Raw genomic sequence first — 17,457 nt, forward strand, 5'->3', positions numbered from 1 at the left:
CTCTGACCTGAACCAGAGCTCCCGAGAGAGCCTGAGGCAGAGACCCCCGCAGACACATCCCAGGGAGAGGCCAGTGGGCAGCTGAAAACCCACTGGGAGCAAATGGACGGGGCTGGGGTGCTCTAAATTGGATCCAGCCTCTCCCAAATTAATTTCCAGCCCGAGGGAAACACAAAAACAAACCTCTTCTGAAGTCCCTGAGCCGGTACCAGTTGGGTCCTGGGTGAAATTCCTGCTGGTTATTTCCCCAAACAGAGGGCTGGAGGTGATCTGTACCAAACCAAGGTGAAATCCACCCATTTGGGGAAGGGAAAATCCACATTTACTTACTAAAGCCTGGTTTTGAAGGTTTAGGCAGTACCTGGGGCATGCCCCGCGCCCCTGTGCCGGGCTGAGTCTCGTTCATGGGAAAATCGCCTTTAAAAAGGAATTGGTTGCCCCCATGGGATCACCAATGAACTCAATTAGACATCGTATGTTTGAAAAATAAAACTTCTTCAAGACAAAGTATAATAATATTTTTAAAAAATCAGCAACAACCTTCTTCTAACCACAGAGTAACTATAAAGACCTTTTTTTAAAGAGCTCCATATTAAAATTTCTTGAATACATTATATATTAAATACAGTAACAACATTTCATGCAAGGTTTTCTGTACAAGTAGATCAGCTCAGTAGTATAACAATTCTGTACATTCCCATTGGCCTGGGGGCTCTGCTCATCTTCGTCAATGCTGGTGATGGAGAAAAGAAAGGAAGGATGACTTTTGGCACGTACTGTCCAGAGAACGATGCACTCTTGCCCACGTGAAAGAGGAACAAGAAAAGCGCTGGAAGCTTTTAAGAGGCAAAAAAAAAAAAAAAAAAAAGGTAAAATAAAAACCCCAACAGCAAAGAGCAAAATGCTATCCCGAAACCTGGCTCTAGTGCTGCCGCATCCTCCAAGCTGGGATTTAAAAGAAAGCTCAGGCAGGAGGCCGGCTGGCCCGACACCGTCAGGAGGGGTCGTGGGGAGAAGCGAGGACAGCAGGAGGGAGCCCTCGGGGGCTGGAGAAGAAACCACCCCCAGTGGCTTCCCCCCTGGGTGCCCTCCTGGCCCCCAGCAGCAAAATCCCAGGAGGAAACATTGCAGCTGGTGCCCTACAAAAGGGATGCCACGAGAACACCGCTCCCGGAGGAGGACCATGGGGGGCTTGGGGGTGCTTGGGGGCACTGCTGGCTTGGGGGCAGCTCACCGCTGTCAGGGCTGCGCTGTCCCCCAAAGATCTTACACTCTACACACTACTCCTGCCAGGGAAATAGCTGAAAATCAACCGAGTGAAGGGAACGTGGCCAGGAGCGAGGGGCAGACATGAGGAAGGCCACGGGGCTCATCCCCTGTGCCTGGAGCGGGCGCCTCTGCGCGAGCCTGGCTGTGATTTAGCCACTACAGGAGGGACCTCAGGGGGCATTGGGCAGAGGACGGGCAAGCCACCACCTCGCTTTGGTGTGGGATGAACCTGAGAAGGAGCAGGGCTTTCCACGGCACGGGGATCACACCAGGGAGCCCTCCAGCCTCCACCGAACACGCGGCTGTGAGAGCCTCAAGGCCACCGGCACCTGGCCTCATGGCTACCTTCAGGCCACCACCGCGTGCCCCCCAACCCGTCCCTCCAGCCGGACCCCACGGCACCCTGGCGACCCCCCGTGAAGGACGCCTTGACCGAGCTCGCTCCACCAGGGCAAAGATTTGAAAAAAGGGGGTCTCCAATTCTGCAGGAAGAAATCCCCAAGGAAGAGCGTTGCGATGACCCTGTGGCCCGTGTACAGCTCCATCCCCAAACCCTACGCCAGATGTCCAGTAATTGCACTGTTATGTACAGGAAAAAGAAAGCTACGAAACAAAACAAAACAAAAAAAAAAAATCGGTATTTTTCTTTTCGACGATTCACCCGCTTTTGTCTGGTAGTCGGACACATGCATGTCCTGCTGGCTTCTAGCGATGGTCACGCATGCAAGACTTCAGTCCGAGTTACAAGTTAGGGGTCCTTTAGCTAGGAGTGCCTCCTTCGTGTCGTTCACTTCTTGTCCTCTTCTCCTAAAATGAAGGAAAATGAGAAAAACCAAGTATTGGCAGGGGGCTGGAAGCAGAGCAGCTCCCCGCTTCTGGCATCAGGAGCGGGTCCTTCCTGCTCGGGCTGGGTGAGGAGGAGGAGGATGGTCCCTGGGGGAGGAACGGCTCAGCATAGGGAAAAAGGACGAGCCAGAGACAGGCAGCTGGGGACGGGATGGGACGGGATGGGATGGACAGGATGCCTCGGCCTTGCCCCCGGGGAAAGCAGAGCAGGAGGCTCTGCTCTGCCTCCCCCGCTGCGTCCCGATGGATGGATGGGTGCTGCTCAGAGGATAGGCACACGCACTGAGCATTTACACCCGCGTACAGCTCCGGGACAGTGAGCAAGGACCGAGCTACCCATCACACTTCTTGGGGTTTTGCAGGTGCAGCTCTGTGATGCTAAATCAATCCATTTTCCTGCTCGGGAAACCGAGGCACGGCCAGCAGGCGAGACGGCTCCAGTCCGTGAACACTCAGCAGAAAGCAAAGGAGCAAACCCAAAGCTTGGGACTGCCACAGCCCCAGGGCTGCCCTTCTGCAGCCTGAGCTCCTGGGAACAGGTTGCAGAGCTCTGCCAGACCTCGACTCACGCCCACCTGATCCCTGATTTTCAAGCAGCCAAGAGCAGATTATGGAGGTGGGAGCAAACCAGCTGCAAAGTCTGTGCAGCAGAGCTACTTGCATTTATTCACTTTTTCTTCTTTCTTTCTTTATTTTTTATAAAGATAGCACTTCCTGAGAAGAATTATACAATCCCTGCCTATAAATCTTTGGGCTGTATCCCTGTATCCCTCACCCCTGTATCACCGATCCTATCTCTGGTGGGCTGCTGCCACTGTGCCCTTGCCAACACGGGTGCTGCCTGAGCTTACGGCCAGGGAAGTGAATAAATAACAGGAAAGAAAGAAGGAAAAAATAGAACAAAAGAAAATAAACTTTTCCCCAACTTCTGCCAGAATACCTTCCCAGAGCTGGCTGCAGGATTCCTGCCCGAGAAGACACGGATCCCATCAGCAGCATCCCCTGGGCTGACCCAGCACCGCGCGGAGCACACCGGGGATGCTGCTGGAGCCCAGGGCTTGTGCTAAAACTTCATTGCAAAACCCCCAACGCCTCTGCTCCGAGCTGCAGGGGCATTTCAGGCAGCCTGGTAGCTCGCCAGCCGCATGGCTTCCCCCACATGCTTTATGTCACAGCACAGGGTGTGCAAGGAGGCAGGCGCGGGGCAGGGATGGGGACAGGAAGGGGACCCAGCTGCGGTGCCAGCAGCGACCGTTTAACCACAGCCTCGGGCCCCTAAACCTCGGCTGATGCTCTGGGAAATGTTCCTGCAAGCAACAGAGCCAGCACGCAGCGTTTCTGTAAGAACTGAAGCCAGGAATGGGTCTGGCACCTGCACAGGGTCAGCGGGACCCCGTCCCTCGCTGCAGGCTCTGCCCCAGGGACACGCTGTGGGGGCTCAGGACCACTCACATGGGGTGGTCACAATGTGCTCACACCCCTCTGGATCCTGCCTCTCACCCCCACGTCCTTAAACTCCTGCAAATCTGCATCCAGCCTCCGGCAGCCCGGCTCCTCCGAGATCTGCTCTGCACCAGGCGAGGCTCTGGGATCGTCCCCTCGTTTTTGGCTTTAGTTTTAGTGTGCTACTGGAAGGGGTGATGCTGGAGGGATGCAGCCCAGCACCAATCCCTCCCTCCACCCAGGGAACTGCTGCAGCCGTAGGGCTCTAAAAATCTCACAGACCCTGCTGCAGTGGGGAAACCCACAGCAGAGACCCCAGAAGAAAGGGACCCCCCCCCCCCCCCGACCCCTTTTGCAATGCCGGGGCAGCGGCACCGCGCGCTTCCCTCTGCTCTTCCGTTTCTAAAGTGTGTGCACACATGCCAAAAACAAAAAAAGGGGGGGGGAAAGAAACCAAAGCAAGGCAACAGAGCTGTAAAACCCCATCCAGAGAGACTCACACACTGAAAGGTGCAGCACTGGCATCCCGTGCACACACACACTACCCTACAAGGGCACGCCGGGATGCTCGGGGCGCTCGCTGCGCTCCCGCAGCAGGGACAGCTCCAGGGAAAATGGGGCTGGGGCAGCCCCTGGGCTCCCGAGGGAGTTTTAGGGACTGCAACTGTCCCCAGGGTGGGTCCACGGGGGGTCTTGCTGTGGCTTTTTTGTGAGCAGACACGGAGATTTCAGTCCCTGCAGGTTTTAGGCTGGCTCTGGTTCAGGCTGGGATGCGGAGCCCGGGTGGCAGGGACAGCGGCACGCTCACAGCACGGCCTCCTCTGCCAAGCGCCCTCCTCTTGGAGCACTCAGAGCACAAGGATGCCCCGGGTTTTGCAGATACGAGGGGCCCAAATCTCCCGTGGAGGTGGTGGGGACGCTCACACAGCTGCAATCCCAGCTGCTGTGGCAGGAGGCTGTGGAGCGCGGTGTCACTGCCGGGGAGGGGACAGGCACCAGTGGCACGGCCACCACCTCGGAAATCCTGAGAAATCAGCCAGGAGCAAAGCCAAAGAGCTACAGAAGTGCGACAAAAATAGCCAAGGTGCTCCTCGGGCAGGGCATCACCTCGCTGCCTCGGCAGAACTGTCCCCAGAAGCACTGCGGGGGCGTTGGGGTTTTCATGGGCAGGTGTCGGGGGAAGCACCCACTTCTCAACTGCCCCGGGTTTTATCACAGCACAGAGGAGCCCCTGCTGTGGCTGTGCTTCCATGCCTGGAGCCAGCATCTGCAGTTTGTCCCTCCTGAAACCCACTCAGGCAAGAGACTTCTGCAAGATCCAGGCACAGATGGCTGGAAACCTCCCTTCTGCACACCGCAGGGCTCAGAGAGAGCAACACGCTTAAGAAACAAACACCAAAAACATCGGGGCAAGAGGGGGTGCCACGTCCCGGTGCCAGGAGCAGAAACCTGCGAGGGCCAGAGGTGGATGTGGGCAGCGACCCCGTGCCCTGCCTGCGAGATGGAAGCGACCTGGGGCTGGGGAGAGGAACACAAAACACGGAGACCACGGTGAAAGCCACGAGCCTCAGCTTCCTGCAGCTCCAAGGACGAGGAAAACCCAGCGTAATGGAAACGCTGCTTATCTCAGGCTGATCAAAGGAGAAACTTTTCCATGCAAAACCCGAATCAGCAGAACCCACAGCTAAATATTTGCACCTGCCAAGTGACCGCCCTTGGCCACCCCTCGGGTTTTGGCCTCTCTGCTGGCAGCTGCAGGAGGTCCCAGGCTGGAGAGCGACCCCGAGCCCTGCCCTGCACAGGGCTCAGACTGGCCCAAACTCCTCGCCACCTTCACCCAGACGTGCTCCGGGTCCCCCCCGACACGACCAAGGCTTGGCAGGGGATCAGACCCCAGGGGACGCCCACCCTTGCTCTGGAGTCCTGCAGGTTTTCAACTGGTGCTCCCCGCTCCACGTGTTTCTTACCGTCCTGAGAATGCCTGGTAAAAAAACCACAACACCACATTTAAAAGTGGCTTTAAAAAAAAAATAAAAAAATGCATCTGCCCAGAGAAACTAGGATGATGTGAGATTTTAATGATTTCTTTCAAATGCGATGATTTAAGCATGATTTTTCCCCGTAGCCATGACTGAGTAGCTGCATCCAAACCCTTGTGGGATGAGACAGAGCGAACCACGAGCATGCACATGCTGTGACCGAGGGGATCAGGGTGCTCAGAGGAACCAGCACTGCAGGAGCAAGGCCCAGGGGGGGGACAGAAGCAGGGAATACTCCAGGCTGCTGTGACAGGCTTCAAAATGATCGCACCTTCTCCAGAAACCGCCTCCAGACACCCCGCTACGCTCGGAGCTGGGCTGCCAGAGCCGATGCAAAGCCCTTCCTCCAACAGCGCTGGGTTGTTATGAAGGAACACAAAGTGTGGGAGCAAGAAACACTCATCCCCGGCTCACAGATGGTGGAGCGAGGACCAGGGGCATGCAGGGATGAGGCAGCCAAGAACTGAAGCAGCTCTCCTACGTCCCAGCCCAGCGCCACGCCGTCATCGCTGCTACACGACAACACATGCCTGGCTGGTGCAAAGCATCTAGCAGCCCATCAAGAGGGGCAACAATTGAATAAAAATAACCCAGAAACGCTTTCCATCTGGTCGGTAAAGGCAAGAGCACCTCCAGCTCTCAGCGGAGCCTGGCAGGATGCTGCTGTGGGCACCCCCAGGGGTGCGGTGTTTTCCTGCCTGCAATCATTCCCCATCCATCCCCTAAAATGCCCCAGATCCCTCCCCGGCAGGGCTGACCACACCTGCTTTTAGCCCCAAAATGCAAAAGCAGCTTTGGACAGTTTGCACGGGTCATTGGTAGAAGGTGAAGGCAAAAGGAGGGGATTGCTAGGATGATGGTCTCTTAAGAGGCAGAAAAAAAAAGCCTTGGAGCAAGGTGACGATGTGGAAGGACCTCCAGCACCTGCCCAGGTTGCTCATCTCTCCCCTGGCTACTACCCTCACCCCACAGGCAAGGATGGGGTTTTCCTGCCTTTCTCCCCACTGCTATACCCTGTCAGGTAGGAAAAGCTGGGGGACTGTAAAAAACACCTTTAAAAATGAAAAAAAAAGTCTGGTTTCGTAGGAAGAGGCCACCCTGTAGCAGGCACAGCACTGCTCAGCAGCCCCATGGCCCTGAAGGTTTAGCTCAACCCAGAAATGACCCACAGCAGCATCTTCTGCAAGAATTTTTGCAAGAAATGAAAGAAGAGGATGATATCATCCTCTCAGCAGGCTGTCTAAACACATGCTGTGATTTATGGTGCGTGGGAACCACTACCCCGGTGCAAACGGGCTCCCATCGTGCGTGCCCTGTGCCAGACCCCAGTGGCAGTCCCATTAAAACCAGTTTGCGCAGTGCCACAGCTCCCATTTGGTCTTAAAATAGATGTGGCAACGTGAGACAGGGACAGCCACGGAAGGGTGGAAAAATCAAGGGGAAAAAAGGAAGGATTCCTGTTGGAAACCAGTATTGGACTCCTTTTGCTTTAAAGGAAGGGATCCAGTTCCCCGAGGTTCAAGAGGAGCTGGATAAACACGCATGGCAGATTTATCTGTTGTTCCAGCTCCCGGGGAGCATTTCCAGCAGACCTGAGCATCAACTGCTCTGCCTGGCGTGGCAGCTGGGGAGGAAGGGGGTCGGAGGAAAAGGCCCTTTTTGGCAGCGGGGAAAGCGGGGCGCAGGGACGTGCAGGCACAGACCCCACATCAGCAGGGGGAACGGGTGAGGTGCCCACCAGGCCATCGCCCACCCAAGCAAAGCACCACGGAGCCAGCAGCCAAGCACCGTGCAGCCCCTGCTCACCATCCAGGTGGTTGCGGGACAGGTACTTGAGTCCTTCGTCGAGCAGGATAACGGGCAGGGAGATTTTCAGCACCACCACCCACTGCGGCCAGCTCAGGGGGGTGACCTGGAAGATGAGCTGCGAGGCAGAAAAGGATTTGACGTGTTAATAGGGAAGGAGATGGGATTTCCTTTTGTTTAAAATGAGCTTCTATCGCGTGACACAGAAAAAAAATTTGTCCCAGGTACAAGGAGGGATTTCCTCAAGGTCTGTCATGACCCCAAGGAGGGTCAAAAATGGTGCCCCTCACTTCTCCCTCTGATGGGAAAAGTGAAGCACAAGCTAGGACTGGGTGCACATGGTCATGGAGGTGCTCAGCAGCAGCACGAGGGAGAACAGCAGCTCCTGGGTGCAGTGACCCTCTCGATGTTACACACCCTTGGGAATTAATCATGACTGGACTGCAAAGCGAGATGATGCCTCCAAAAGGGGCTGAGCCTGGAGGCAGCTACACGGCTTTGCCTTGAGGAGAGGGTCTGACTTGTTGGGCCATGGTGACTCCTGGGCCCTGTGCTGGTTTGAGTCACAGGACCTGGCCCTGAGGGCACTCCAGACCCCAAGTTTGCCCCAGGAGATGTCCTTGCCCACAAGCGGAGCCCCCAGGCTGCACACAGAGATGGCGTAGGGCACTCACAGGCATGGGCTTGACGTAGAGGATGAAGAAGTGCAGAGCCATGGACATGACGATGGCCCCCAGCAGCCAGATGTTGAGCCATGGGGGCATCCGCAGCAGCGACTGGTTCTCGGAGACACTACAAAAGCAAGGGGACAGCGTCGGTGCAAAAAGCCTCCTGGTGCCCACACAGCCCCGCTCCTTGCTCTTCCAGGCTGTTCAGCTTCAGGCTTTGCCATCATTTGGATCCAGACACCCAGCAGAATGGCTCTGCTGAGCCAAAACAAAGCCCTCGGCCACTGAAAGATCCCCCGAGAGACCCTACAAGAAATGGGGTGTGTGCAGCACGATCCTGTAGCCTCCCCACCTGTTCAGAGCGTTGCACATCTCGATCGTCACCAGCACGGACAGAGCCATCGTGGTCGGGTATCGGGACTCGAAGATTTCGCAGTCAACTCCTTCAAAGATGGGGTTGTCCTCGGTGCACCTCATGAAGTTCCTCTGCCAGCACAGAAAACCGCTCGTAAGAAGCTCGTGGTAGGGGAAGGCAGGGAAGGGGAGGAAGGAGGCGAGTGCTTCGGGGCAGTTGGGGAACCTTATCAGGGCCACCAAACATCCAACAGCTCGGAACAATTGACAAAAATGTCCTCAGCTTCTGTATCGTGGCTTAGAGATTTTCACGGGTGGTTAATAGGGTGCTTGAGCATACACAGATCTCCAGCAAAAAATCCTTTTCCACTGCACGCCACACTGGGGCGAGGTGGCACACGGTTCCCCACCATTCAGAGACAGCAGTGCAATAACTGACCCCATTCAGTGTGGCTTTGGGACCACTTTCAGCTTCTTGGGATCAACTCCCCCCCATGCTAGTTGCTACCAAAAGTGAGGCTGGAAACAAGGCCCTGAGGGGGTGAATTTGTTTCCTGAACAACTTTTCCATCAGGAAGGTGGGAACGTCACAACCACAGACAAACAGAGGCAGGGGCAGACCCCGACTCACCAGCTGATGAAAGGAGACCTGCGGCCCCTCGGCGTCGTACAGGAACCACCAGGTAGCTGCGCCCACCGTGGCCAGCCCCACGTACACTGCAGCCAAGAGAGAGATCCCTCAGCTGGAGCCCCCACCACAGTCCCTCAAACCCAGCCTCATCCCCCTGCCCACCAGGGCTCACCTCCGATGGCCAGGTAGCGAAAAAAGAGCCAGCCGCTGATGAGGGGCTCCTTGGGGTTGCGGGGCAGCTTGTCCATGATGTCCAGGTCTGGGGGGTTGAAGCCCAGCGCGGTGGCCGGCAGCCCGTCCGTCACCAGGTTCACCCACAGCAGCTGCACGGGGATGAGGGCCTCGGGCAGGCCCAAGATAGCCGTCAGGAAGATGCTGTGTGGGGGGAAAGCACCAGAAGCTGAGTTAGACGAGCTCCGGGGGCAGCCAGAGAAAGAGTGTGGTGTAAGGGGAGAGCAAGCAGGAACACCGAGTCCAAATGAACATTCGAGCAAAGCTCTGCGGATGAACTTGTGGCCCCCAAGCCAGCAGCCTGCATGCCTGGGCTGAGTTTTGCAGCTATGATTATTTTTGCTGGTAAAACGTGCTCTGCAGCTGGAAGGAAACCACTGAGCTCGTTCCCAGCACGAACGCACCCAACACACACTCAGAGGTTGGTGAGGCACTGGAGCAGGCTGCCCAGAGAGCCTGGGGATGCCCCATCCCTGGAGGTGCTCCAGGCCAGGTTAGACGAGGCCCTGGGCAACCTGATCTGGTGGGTGACATCCCTGCCTACGGCATAGGGTTGGAACTAGAGGATTTCTGAGGTCCCTTCCAACCCAGGCTGTTCTATGTTTCTATGAAATGCAAGGGCAAAAGATGCTCGAGCTCTCCCTGCCCTCTGCAGGGCTGCAAACGCGCTGCAGGGGATGGCAGGGAATGGCCGGCAGGGACAGGGACAGGACCTGGTGAGGAGGACATCGGTGCCACCCGTTGCCACCACCCCACACACAAACACCCACCTCAGGTGCCCAAACCCACGTCCCCACCGCTGCTCCCCGGGACGCGGTGCTCACCAAACGACCTCGCCGACGTTGGAGGAGATGAGATAGCGGATGAACTGCTTCATGTTGTTGTAGATGGCCCTGCCCTCCTCCACGGCCGACACGATGGTGGAGAAGTTGTCGTCCGACAGCACCATCTCGGCGGCCGACTTGGCGACGGCCGTGCCGGACCCCATGGCGATGCCGATCTCGGCTTTCTTCAGGGCTGGGGCATCGTTGACGCCGTCGCCCGTCTGCACGGAGCCGTAATTAAAGGGGTGTGAGGGGAGAAACCGGGCAGGGAGGAGGAGGCCGGGGACTCACCATGGCGGTGATCTCGTTGAAGGACTGCAGGTACTCGACGATGCGGGACTTGTGCGCCGGCTCCACGCGGGCGAAGCAGCGGGCGTCGCGGCACGCCTGCCGCTGGGCCTCGGGGGACAGCTCGTCGAACTCCCGGCCCGTGTAGGCCTTGCCGGCCACGTCCTCGTTCTCTGAGAAGATGCCGATGCGGCGGCAGATGGCCACCGCCGTGCCCTTGTTGTCGCCGGTGATCATGATGACGCGGATGCCGGCCTTGCGGCACATCTCGATGGAGGAGGTGACCTCCTTGCGGGGGGGGTCCAGCATCCCCACGCAGCCCACGAAGGTCAGGTTGGTCTGGGGGGGGACAGCACAGACCACGTTAAACCCCGAGAGAACGCAGCCACATCCCTCTGCACCATGAAACCGTCCCAGGCACAGCGATCCCAGGGCACCTGGGAACTTCTCAGGGGAGGAAACCCTTGGGACATGGCCTGTCAATGGACGCACCCCGTAATCCCAATGCAAGGGGATGTTCCCCCCCCCTCCAGTGCTCCTCACATGTTTCTACTCTGCTCCCATCCCTCCTGGAGGTCCCCAGATCCCTCTCGGCAACCACCCCATGTAGATGGACGCCTGATGGGACGGCACCGTTGGCTTTGGGATCAGCCTCACAGCACCCAGCTCTGCAGTGGGGTCTGCAGAGAAATTGCTGAGCTACCACACCACCTGGCACCACTGGGGAAACCAAGGGAGAAAACACTGCTGGGGCAGTGGGAAGGGGGTGGGAGAACTTTGGGAATAAGGAGAAAAGCCCCCACAGCTGGCTGGTCGCTGCCTACCTCGTAGTGGACGAAGGCGGCAGAGTCGTGGAGCTGCATGGTCTCCCTGCGGACGGGGGAGTCGTGGGTGGCCAGGGCCAGGCAGCGCAGTGTGTCGATGCCCATGCCCCAGTCCCGGATCCGGCTCAGGATCTTCTCCCGCACCGGGGCCGTCAGCGGGACCCGGGCCGTGCCCACGCGGACGTGGGTGCAGCGCTCGATCACGCTCTCCGGGGCGCCCTGAGGAGGAGCAGGGGGCTCAGGAGATGCCTGCTGGGGGGTCACTGCTGGTCCCCCACCCTCGTCACCCTGGCACAAAGCGATTCTGTGCACAGGGGATAAATCCTGCCACGGGCAGAGCATCACCCCCTGAGTGTGAGCATGGGAGTGAAGACTGAGAAAGGGATGGACATGAAGGGAACACGAGCCCAGAGATGGAGCATCTCCTGCCAGCACTGTGCCGTGGGGCGGGGAGGCACAACGTTTGGGAAAAAGAAGGAAATACACCCAAAACGGGAGCACGCACACATCCTGGTGGCATGGTGCACTAGATGGCAGCCTCGACTCGAGCACACGGCCAGGAAGGATGAAGCTGCATCGGGTCAGAAGGCATGGGATCTGCTCTGCGGGGATCAGCCTCGCTCCTTCCAGCCCAGGCTGCCCACTATGCTCCCAACCCCCTGTCCCCAAAGGGGCATGGGCCGAGGGGGGCTGCCAAAAATACACACTTCCCACAGGATGCTCAGCGTGTGCTTGCAATGCCTTTGTGATTTAGGAAAGCACGCATCTCACCCTGTCCTTTTTTGACTCTTTCTGAAAAGAGTTTCATCTGAAAAGTTCCCCTTTCAGATGAAACCTGCAATCCTTCCATTGCTCCCCTTAAAACAGTGGGGCAGGACGGTGGCTCCACTCATCCCCGACCCGACCCGGAGGACAGAGATGACCCCAAACATCTCCGTATGGGAACACCAGGACACAAAGCTGCTCAGGGGCAGCGGAGTGTAATTCCTGCTGCACCTCCTCTGCCCCTTTCTCTTGGGAAGGAAATGCCCTTTAAGTACTATTTTATTTCTGGTTCCAGTGGAAAGCTGAACCCTTTGGGCACTGTTGGTGTCCGCAGGGTCCAGGCATAAAAGCAAGAGCTGACTTTTGGGCTGGGGCAGCTCCCCTGCCCCCTGGAACCAGGATGCTCAGAGGTTTTCCTCCCTCTAAACCCATTTTTCTTAGTTCTTTTATTTTTTTTCCCCATTGTTTCTGCAAAGACTCCCCCCTCCCTGGCCACACCACTTTACCTGCTGGTTAAACACACAGCAAGGCAAGAAACAACTCCCAGAAAGCACCGAAACCTGCTGGGGTGAGCGCAGGGACCCCGTCCCTACCTTGACGAACATCTTGCTGCCGGCAGAGTTGTGGCCAGGGCTGGTGGGCGTGCAGTACACCGACATGGACTTGCGGTCACGGGAGAACTCCAGGGTGCACTCCTTCCTCATCAGCTGCTTGATCACCTGCGGGGACAGCGCGGGGCTGAGCCGGGGCGGCTGGGGGGCTGCCAAAAAGCAGAGACATGGGGGCCCTTCCCCACCCACCAGGTGGAAAATCCCTCACCCGGGCGGTACCTCGAGGTCTGCACGGTGAGGGCTGTGTCGGCAGGCAAGGCAGGGTGCACACACACATGGGCAGGGACACGCTGACCAACTTGTGCACCCCGACACCCCAAAAGCCAGGCCAACGTTATTATTATTGTTATTATTATTATTATTGCCAACATTATTAATTTCAAAAGCCAAACGCACAACAAGACAACAGCCAGTCCTCATCAGACCGATCCCCTTCACGCACCAACATCAGCATCACGGCAGCTGAGCCAGCTCCTGGAAGGATGCTCCCAAAAAAGCCATTTACAGGGCATTCGAGGCCAATTTGAATTATTTTCCAGTAAGGGGAGCTGGGATGCTGATGCCTACCTTGCTCACTGGACTCTCTGCGTGGCTGCACTGTTTGTGCAATTATTTTGTGTTGCTAGGAGGGTGTCGTTTGCGACTGGACACAAACAGCTGTTTGCACAGGACTTTTACAGCTACTTAAATCTCGATAAATCAGCAAAGGGGACAAAAAAGAGCTGCTTTTGTGGCAAAACCTTGCAAGCTCAAAGCTAAAAGGGCACAGCCCTCCTCACAACGCTGTGCGCAGGAGCGAGGTGGGCACAGGGATGTGCAGGGAGATGTGCTGAGGTTTATCATGCACAAAGGGGGATGCTGGCGCCTGCATTTGCTGTCTGTGGATACAGCAGGCAGGCAGCGAAGCCAAAAAAACAGTGCAGGAGCAAACGGGGATGAACACAGCAAGCACACGAGGCCGGGAGAGGCAGAGCGACAGCGCCGCGTAACAAAGCAGCTGCCGGACTGCCAACAGATGGGAAACTCCATTTTCCTCCTCAAAAAGCAGTCCAGGGATTTATGACAACCTGCTTGGACCTATCCACGGGACAAGCGGCACAACCGAGCGCCCTTCCTTTGAGCAAGCAAAGACGTGGAGAGGCCTAGCGGCACGACACCAAATCCAGCTGGGAAACCAAGGGCATCTTTACAGGAGCACGGGGAGACCCCAGCGAGCCGGAGCAGCCAGAACTGGGGGTTCCCATGAAAACCAGAGGCGTTTCCCAGAGCAAGTCCCAGGAGTGGAACTGGGGTTTGGGTCGAGACCCCAGGGTCAGTCTAAACCGGGCACCTGAGGATTTACTGAGGCTCGTCCCCCCGTCAGCCCAGCAATGGCACCCTCTTGCCTGATCCGTCCTTTTTTCAACCCAAGTGGCCGTGGCTCGTCCCCAAGCCCTCCCTCCCTCCCCACTCACCGAATTGCAGGCGTTGGCTCGCTCCACCTTGGAGAGTTTGCTGGTGTCGGTGTCGAAGACGTTCATCTTTTCCACCAGGCACGTCAGGGCTGTTTCGGTGGCTTCCCCCACCTTCTCGTAGACTTTTTTTGACTAGAGAGCAGGGAAAAAAACAAACAGAGCTCAAGCTTTGGAGCACAGCCCCATAACACATCTCCAGCCCAGGGTGCTGATGCTTGCTGGGTCATCCCGGAGCATGGTCCCCATGCAGGGGGACAGGCTGAATCCAGGCGGGGGCTGTGGGTAATCCCCAGGGATGGAGACCAGGAGGTGCCACATCGCGTTGGCAGCATCCCTGCTAAGGATGGGCTGCGCTTGAGGGAGTGAAACCCTTGGGCATCCATCACAAGAGGCCAATCTCCACTGATTTTACCCCAAAAAGGCACGAAGGGAAGGGAAAAGCATGCCAGGAGCCCGTAGCGACCTGACCCCACTCACCTCGTTGTAGTCCAGCGAGGAGTCGTTGCAGAGCGCGCAGATGGTGGCCAGCTCCACCAGCCCGTCGTACTGCCCGCACCGCACCGGCTGCTCGTCCTTCAGGCTGCGGGGGGAAAGCAATGGCTCAGAGCCCGACGCTTCGCCCAGCCACACCATAAATACTGCTTAGCTTCTCCCCACGGAGCCCGGGGAAAATATTCTGCAGAGAGGGGGAAAGAGCCTGCGTAAGGCTCAGGGCACGGCGATAAACGCTTGGGCTCTCGTTTTGTGCTTTACGAAGTGGGGCAGGACTACGTGCCAATGGATACACCGAGCAAATGAAGTGCCCCAGAATAAAAGGGGCTGTGGAGGAATGGTAAGGACTGACAGCAGCCTCTTACAGCTCCCCCGGGTCACTGGCTGGCTGTGAAGGTGATGGACCAGAAAAGAGAAAAAAGCACCCCGGGGTCTCCAAGTGTTCGGTGTCCAGAGGAGCTGCGGGACCTGCAGCGTGTCCCTTCTCCTCCCTGCTCCATGGAGGGCACCCGAGGGAGACAAATTTCACAGCGGCATCGCTGGGGCTGTTTCTGAGCAGGCAGCAAAATGTTGCCTCTGGTGAGGGCTTCAGAAGCAGCAGCCCTGTGCTATGTACAGGAGCACAAATGTGCCTGGAAGCGAGGCAGCACCGAAGTTGGATGCTCCTCCTCGCCCGCCTGCTGCCCAATGGTGGAAACAGCCGCAGAGATTTTCAGGGGAAGCGAAAAATGATCCGGGCTCCAGGAGAGGTAACTGCAGGTTAGGGCTGTGCAAACCCAGCCGCTCGCCCGCTCGCTGGAAAAATAATTTGTCAGGCATTTATTAGGATCAGTTTATTCCACTGCTGGTTCCCAATGGAAAGAACATTTTGGAGCCCTTCGTACAGCTCGGGAGCGGAAAACAGGGAGCGGCCAAGAAAATCTGAAAAATCTGTTTGCACAGGGACGAAAGCACTTTGGGCTGCGTTTTGGTGTTTGAGAAAGCAGAAACATTTGGGATGGTTTTTGTGGTGTGTGATGCCCTGGAGAGAGCTGAGAAGGGACAGGGGAACATGCCCACTGCTGGCTGTCCCTGCCTGGAACCGGGTTGGATCATGCTGGGAAAGGTGTTGGCCAAAGTGCTGCTGCCCCAGTGCTGTGAAAGAACCCAAAAAAGGGACACTGCAGCCGCACAGGGGACCTGACCCCAGCACAGCTCCTCGATCCTTATTTAACCAAAATGCAATGATTAATACCAGCTTATGACCTGGCTCGCATTTTAATGGAGATTCTTACTGGAGGATCAAATTGGCTTTATAAATATTCATGAAATTAAGTCTGAGGCTGGGATGAAGTGCAGCCTCTGCATGGCTCAGCGGAGGGGAGCGCGGCAAGGATGCGTCAGGAGGCATCTCCCCATGCCGGGGAGAAAACCTGGGAAGCTTTTTGCCTCCCCCAGATCCTCCCCGGATTCCCTGCACTGATTTCATCTTCTTCTGGGAAAAACCACCATGCTCCCTAAAATGCTCCTTCCCGGAGGGATGCAGCGGGGGCAGAAGGGTGCCCTGTTTGACCCAGGGACAAGCTCAAAACAGGCTGGGAAAGCTCTGCTGAGAGAGGCAGCAGCTGAAAACGGCTTCTCCCAGCTGCCACCAAAAGTGAGGAGCACGAGGAGCAGCCACACGATGCTTGCAAGCCCAGCAGGGCTGAAAACCAGTGCCCAGGTGGGGTTTCCGTGTGCGGTTCTCAGTGTGGCTGAGAAATGAGAGCAAAAGCCCAGATTGCTCCCAGCCACAGGGGGTGAGGCTGGGGTCCCCCCGGCGTCGCCCCCAGCTCAGCCCTGCCCCGTGTCCCCATGGCGGGGACCGTACTCACATCTGTCCCTCGGGGGCGTAGGTGGAGCCGGTGATGCTGAACTCATGCAGGCTGCACTGGGTGCCCTCCACCTTCTCCATAATGAACATCTGCGAGGGGGACAGGCAGACACGCAGCGTTAGGCGGCGATTTTTGGGTGCCCACCGCTCCCCGAATCCTCCCAGCTTTCACACCCGCCTCCTCCAGCGATTCCTGCCCGTCGCAGAGGAGCGGGGCCCAGCCAGCTTCTAAGCAGCCGCCTCTGCTTTTCTCGGAGCAGGGGTCATGTCCCTGCTCCTGCTCCAGGAAGGGAAGGGAAGGATCCGGCCAGCTGTGAGCTTTGGGACCGGGCTCCCCGTGCCGCCCCCTCTCCAGCCAGCTCCCGGCCACCGGCTCGCCCGGTGCACTTCTGGGGTTACGGCCCGGTTAATAAAGCCCCAGGGAGGTGTAAAAGTCCCACACGCTCTAATTTTAGTGATTTTTGCCTTTCAAATGCCTTCCAGACACTCCCTTGCCATTACAGTGAGAGCAATGAAAAAAGTAAAAAATGAAAATGTCATAAAAACCCGCCTGACCCCAAACTCTCCCCAAACTCCCCTCGGCTCCGTCCCAGCACATCCCATGCTGAGGGGCAGCTCCCGGCACCAGCAGCACCCTCAGCATCACCTCTGGCACCAGCAGCACCCGACCCAGCTGGGGCAATGGCTCAGCACCACTGCTGGCTGCCTAATTGTTATTTGTGTCCCACGCTGGAGCCAAAAACTAACATAATTAGCAAAGAGAATTGTTTTGATGAATGCATGTCCCCAGCCACGGGGGAGCAATGCCCTCCTCGATCTGCTTGGTGGCTTGTGAAAGTGGTGCAGGGACAATTGTCCTTCATCTCCAGATGATTTAATTAAACCCGTCCCATGACCCATCATTAAGGCACAGCTGCATTTAGGACACCGCCTGCTGTGATGCCTGCCCCGTGGCTGAGCACTAGCAGGCACCCATCTCCCCGGGAACAGCATCTCCACATCATCCAGGGCACTGAAAATCTCTCTTTTTGGTTTTTAATCCCTGAGGAGAAAATACCAT

General features: G+C 57.1%; 1 protein-coding gene across 1 annotated transcript in view; it reads right to left on the reverse strand.

Annotated features, from left to right (window-relative positions):
* Nucleotides 1-474: 474 nt before the first annotated feature.
* Nucleotides 475-17,457, reverse strand: part of ATP2A3 (ATPase sarcoplasmic/endoplasmic reticulum Ca2+ transporting 3) — a 43,656-nt gene continuing 26,673 nt past the window's right edge. Inside the window, 15 exon segments of the mRNA XM_068655768.1 lie at nucleotides 475-2,076; nucleotides 5,467-5,514; nucleotides 5,517-5,539; nucleotides 7,404-7,521; nucleotides 8,078-8,195; nucleotides 8,424-8,557; nucleotides 9,057-9,142; nucleotides 9,229-9,431; nucleotides 10,112-10,332; nucleotides 10,403-10,738; nucleotides 11,224-11,442; nucleotides 12,582-12,707; nucleotides 14,054-14,185; nucleotides 14,531-14,633; nucleotides 16,399-16,487. Coding sequence (XP_068511869.1) covers nucleotides 2,029-2,076; nucleotides 5,467-5,514; nucleotides 5,517-5,539; nucleotides 7,404-7,521; nucleotides 8,078-8,195; nucleotides 8,424-8,557; nucleotides 9,057-9,142; nucleotides 9,229-9,431; nucleotides 10,112-10,332; nucleotides 10,403-10,738; nucleotides 11,224-11,442; nucleotides 12,582-12,707; nucleotides 14,054-14,185; nucleotides 14,531-14,633; nucleotides 16,399-16,487 — 2,004 coding nt within the window. The 3' untranslated portion in view covers nucleotides 475-2,028.

This window comes from Anas acuta, chromosome 19 (assembly GCF_963932015.1).
Source record: "Anas acuta chromosome 19, bAnaAcu1.1, whole genome shotgun sequence".
NCBI classification, from domain to species: Eukaryota; Metazoa; Chordata; class Aves; order Anseriformes; family Anatidae; genus Anas; species Anas acuta.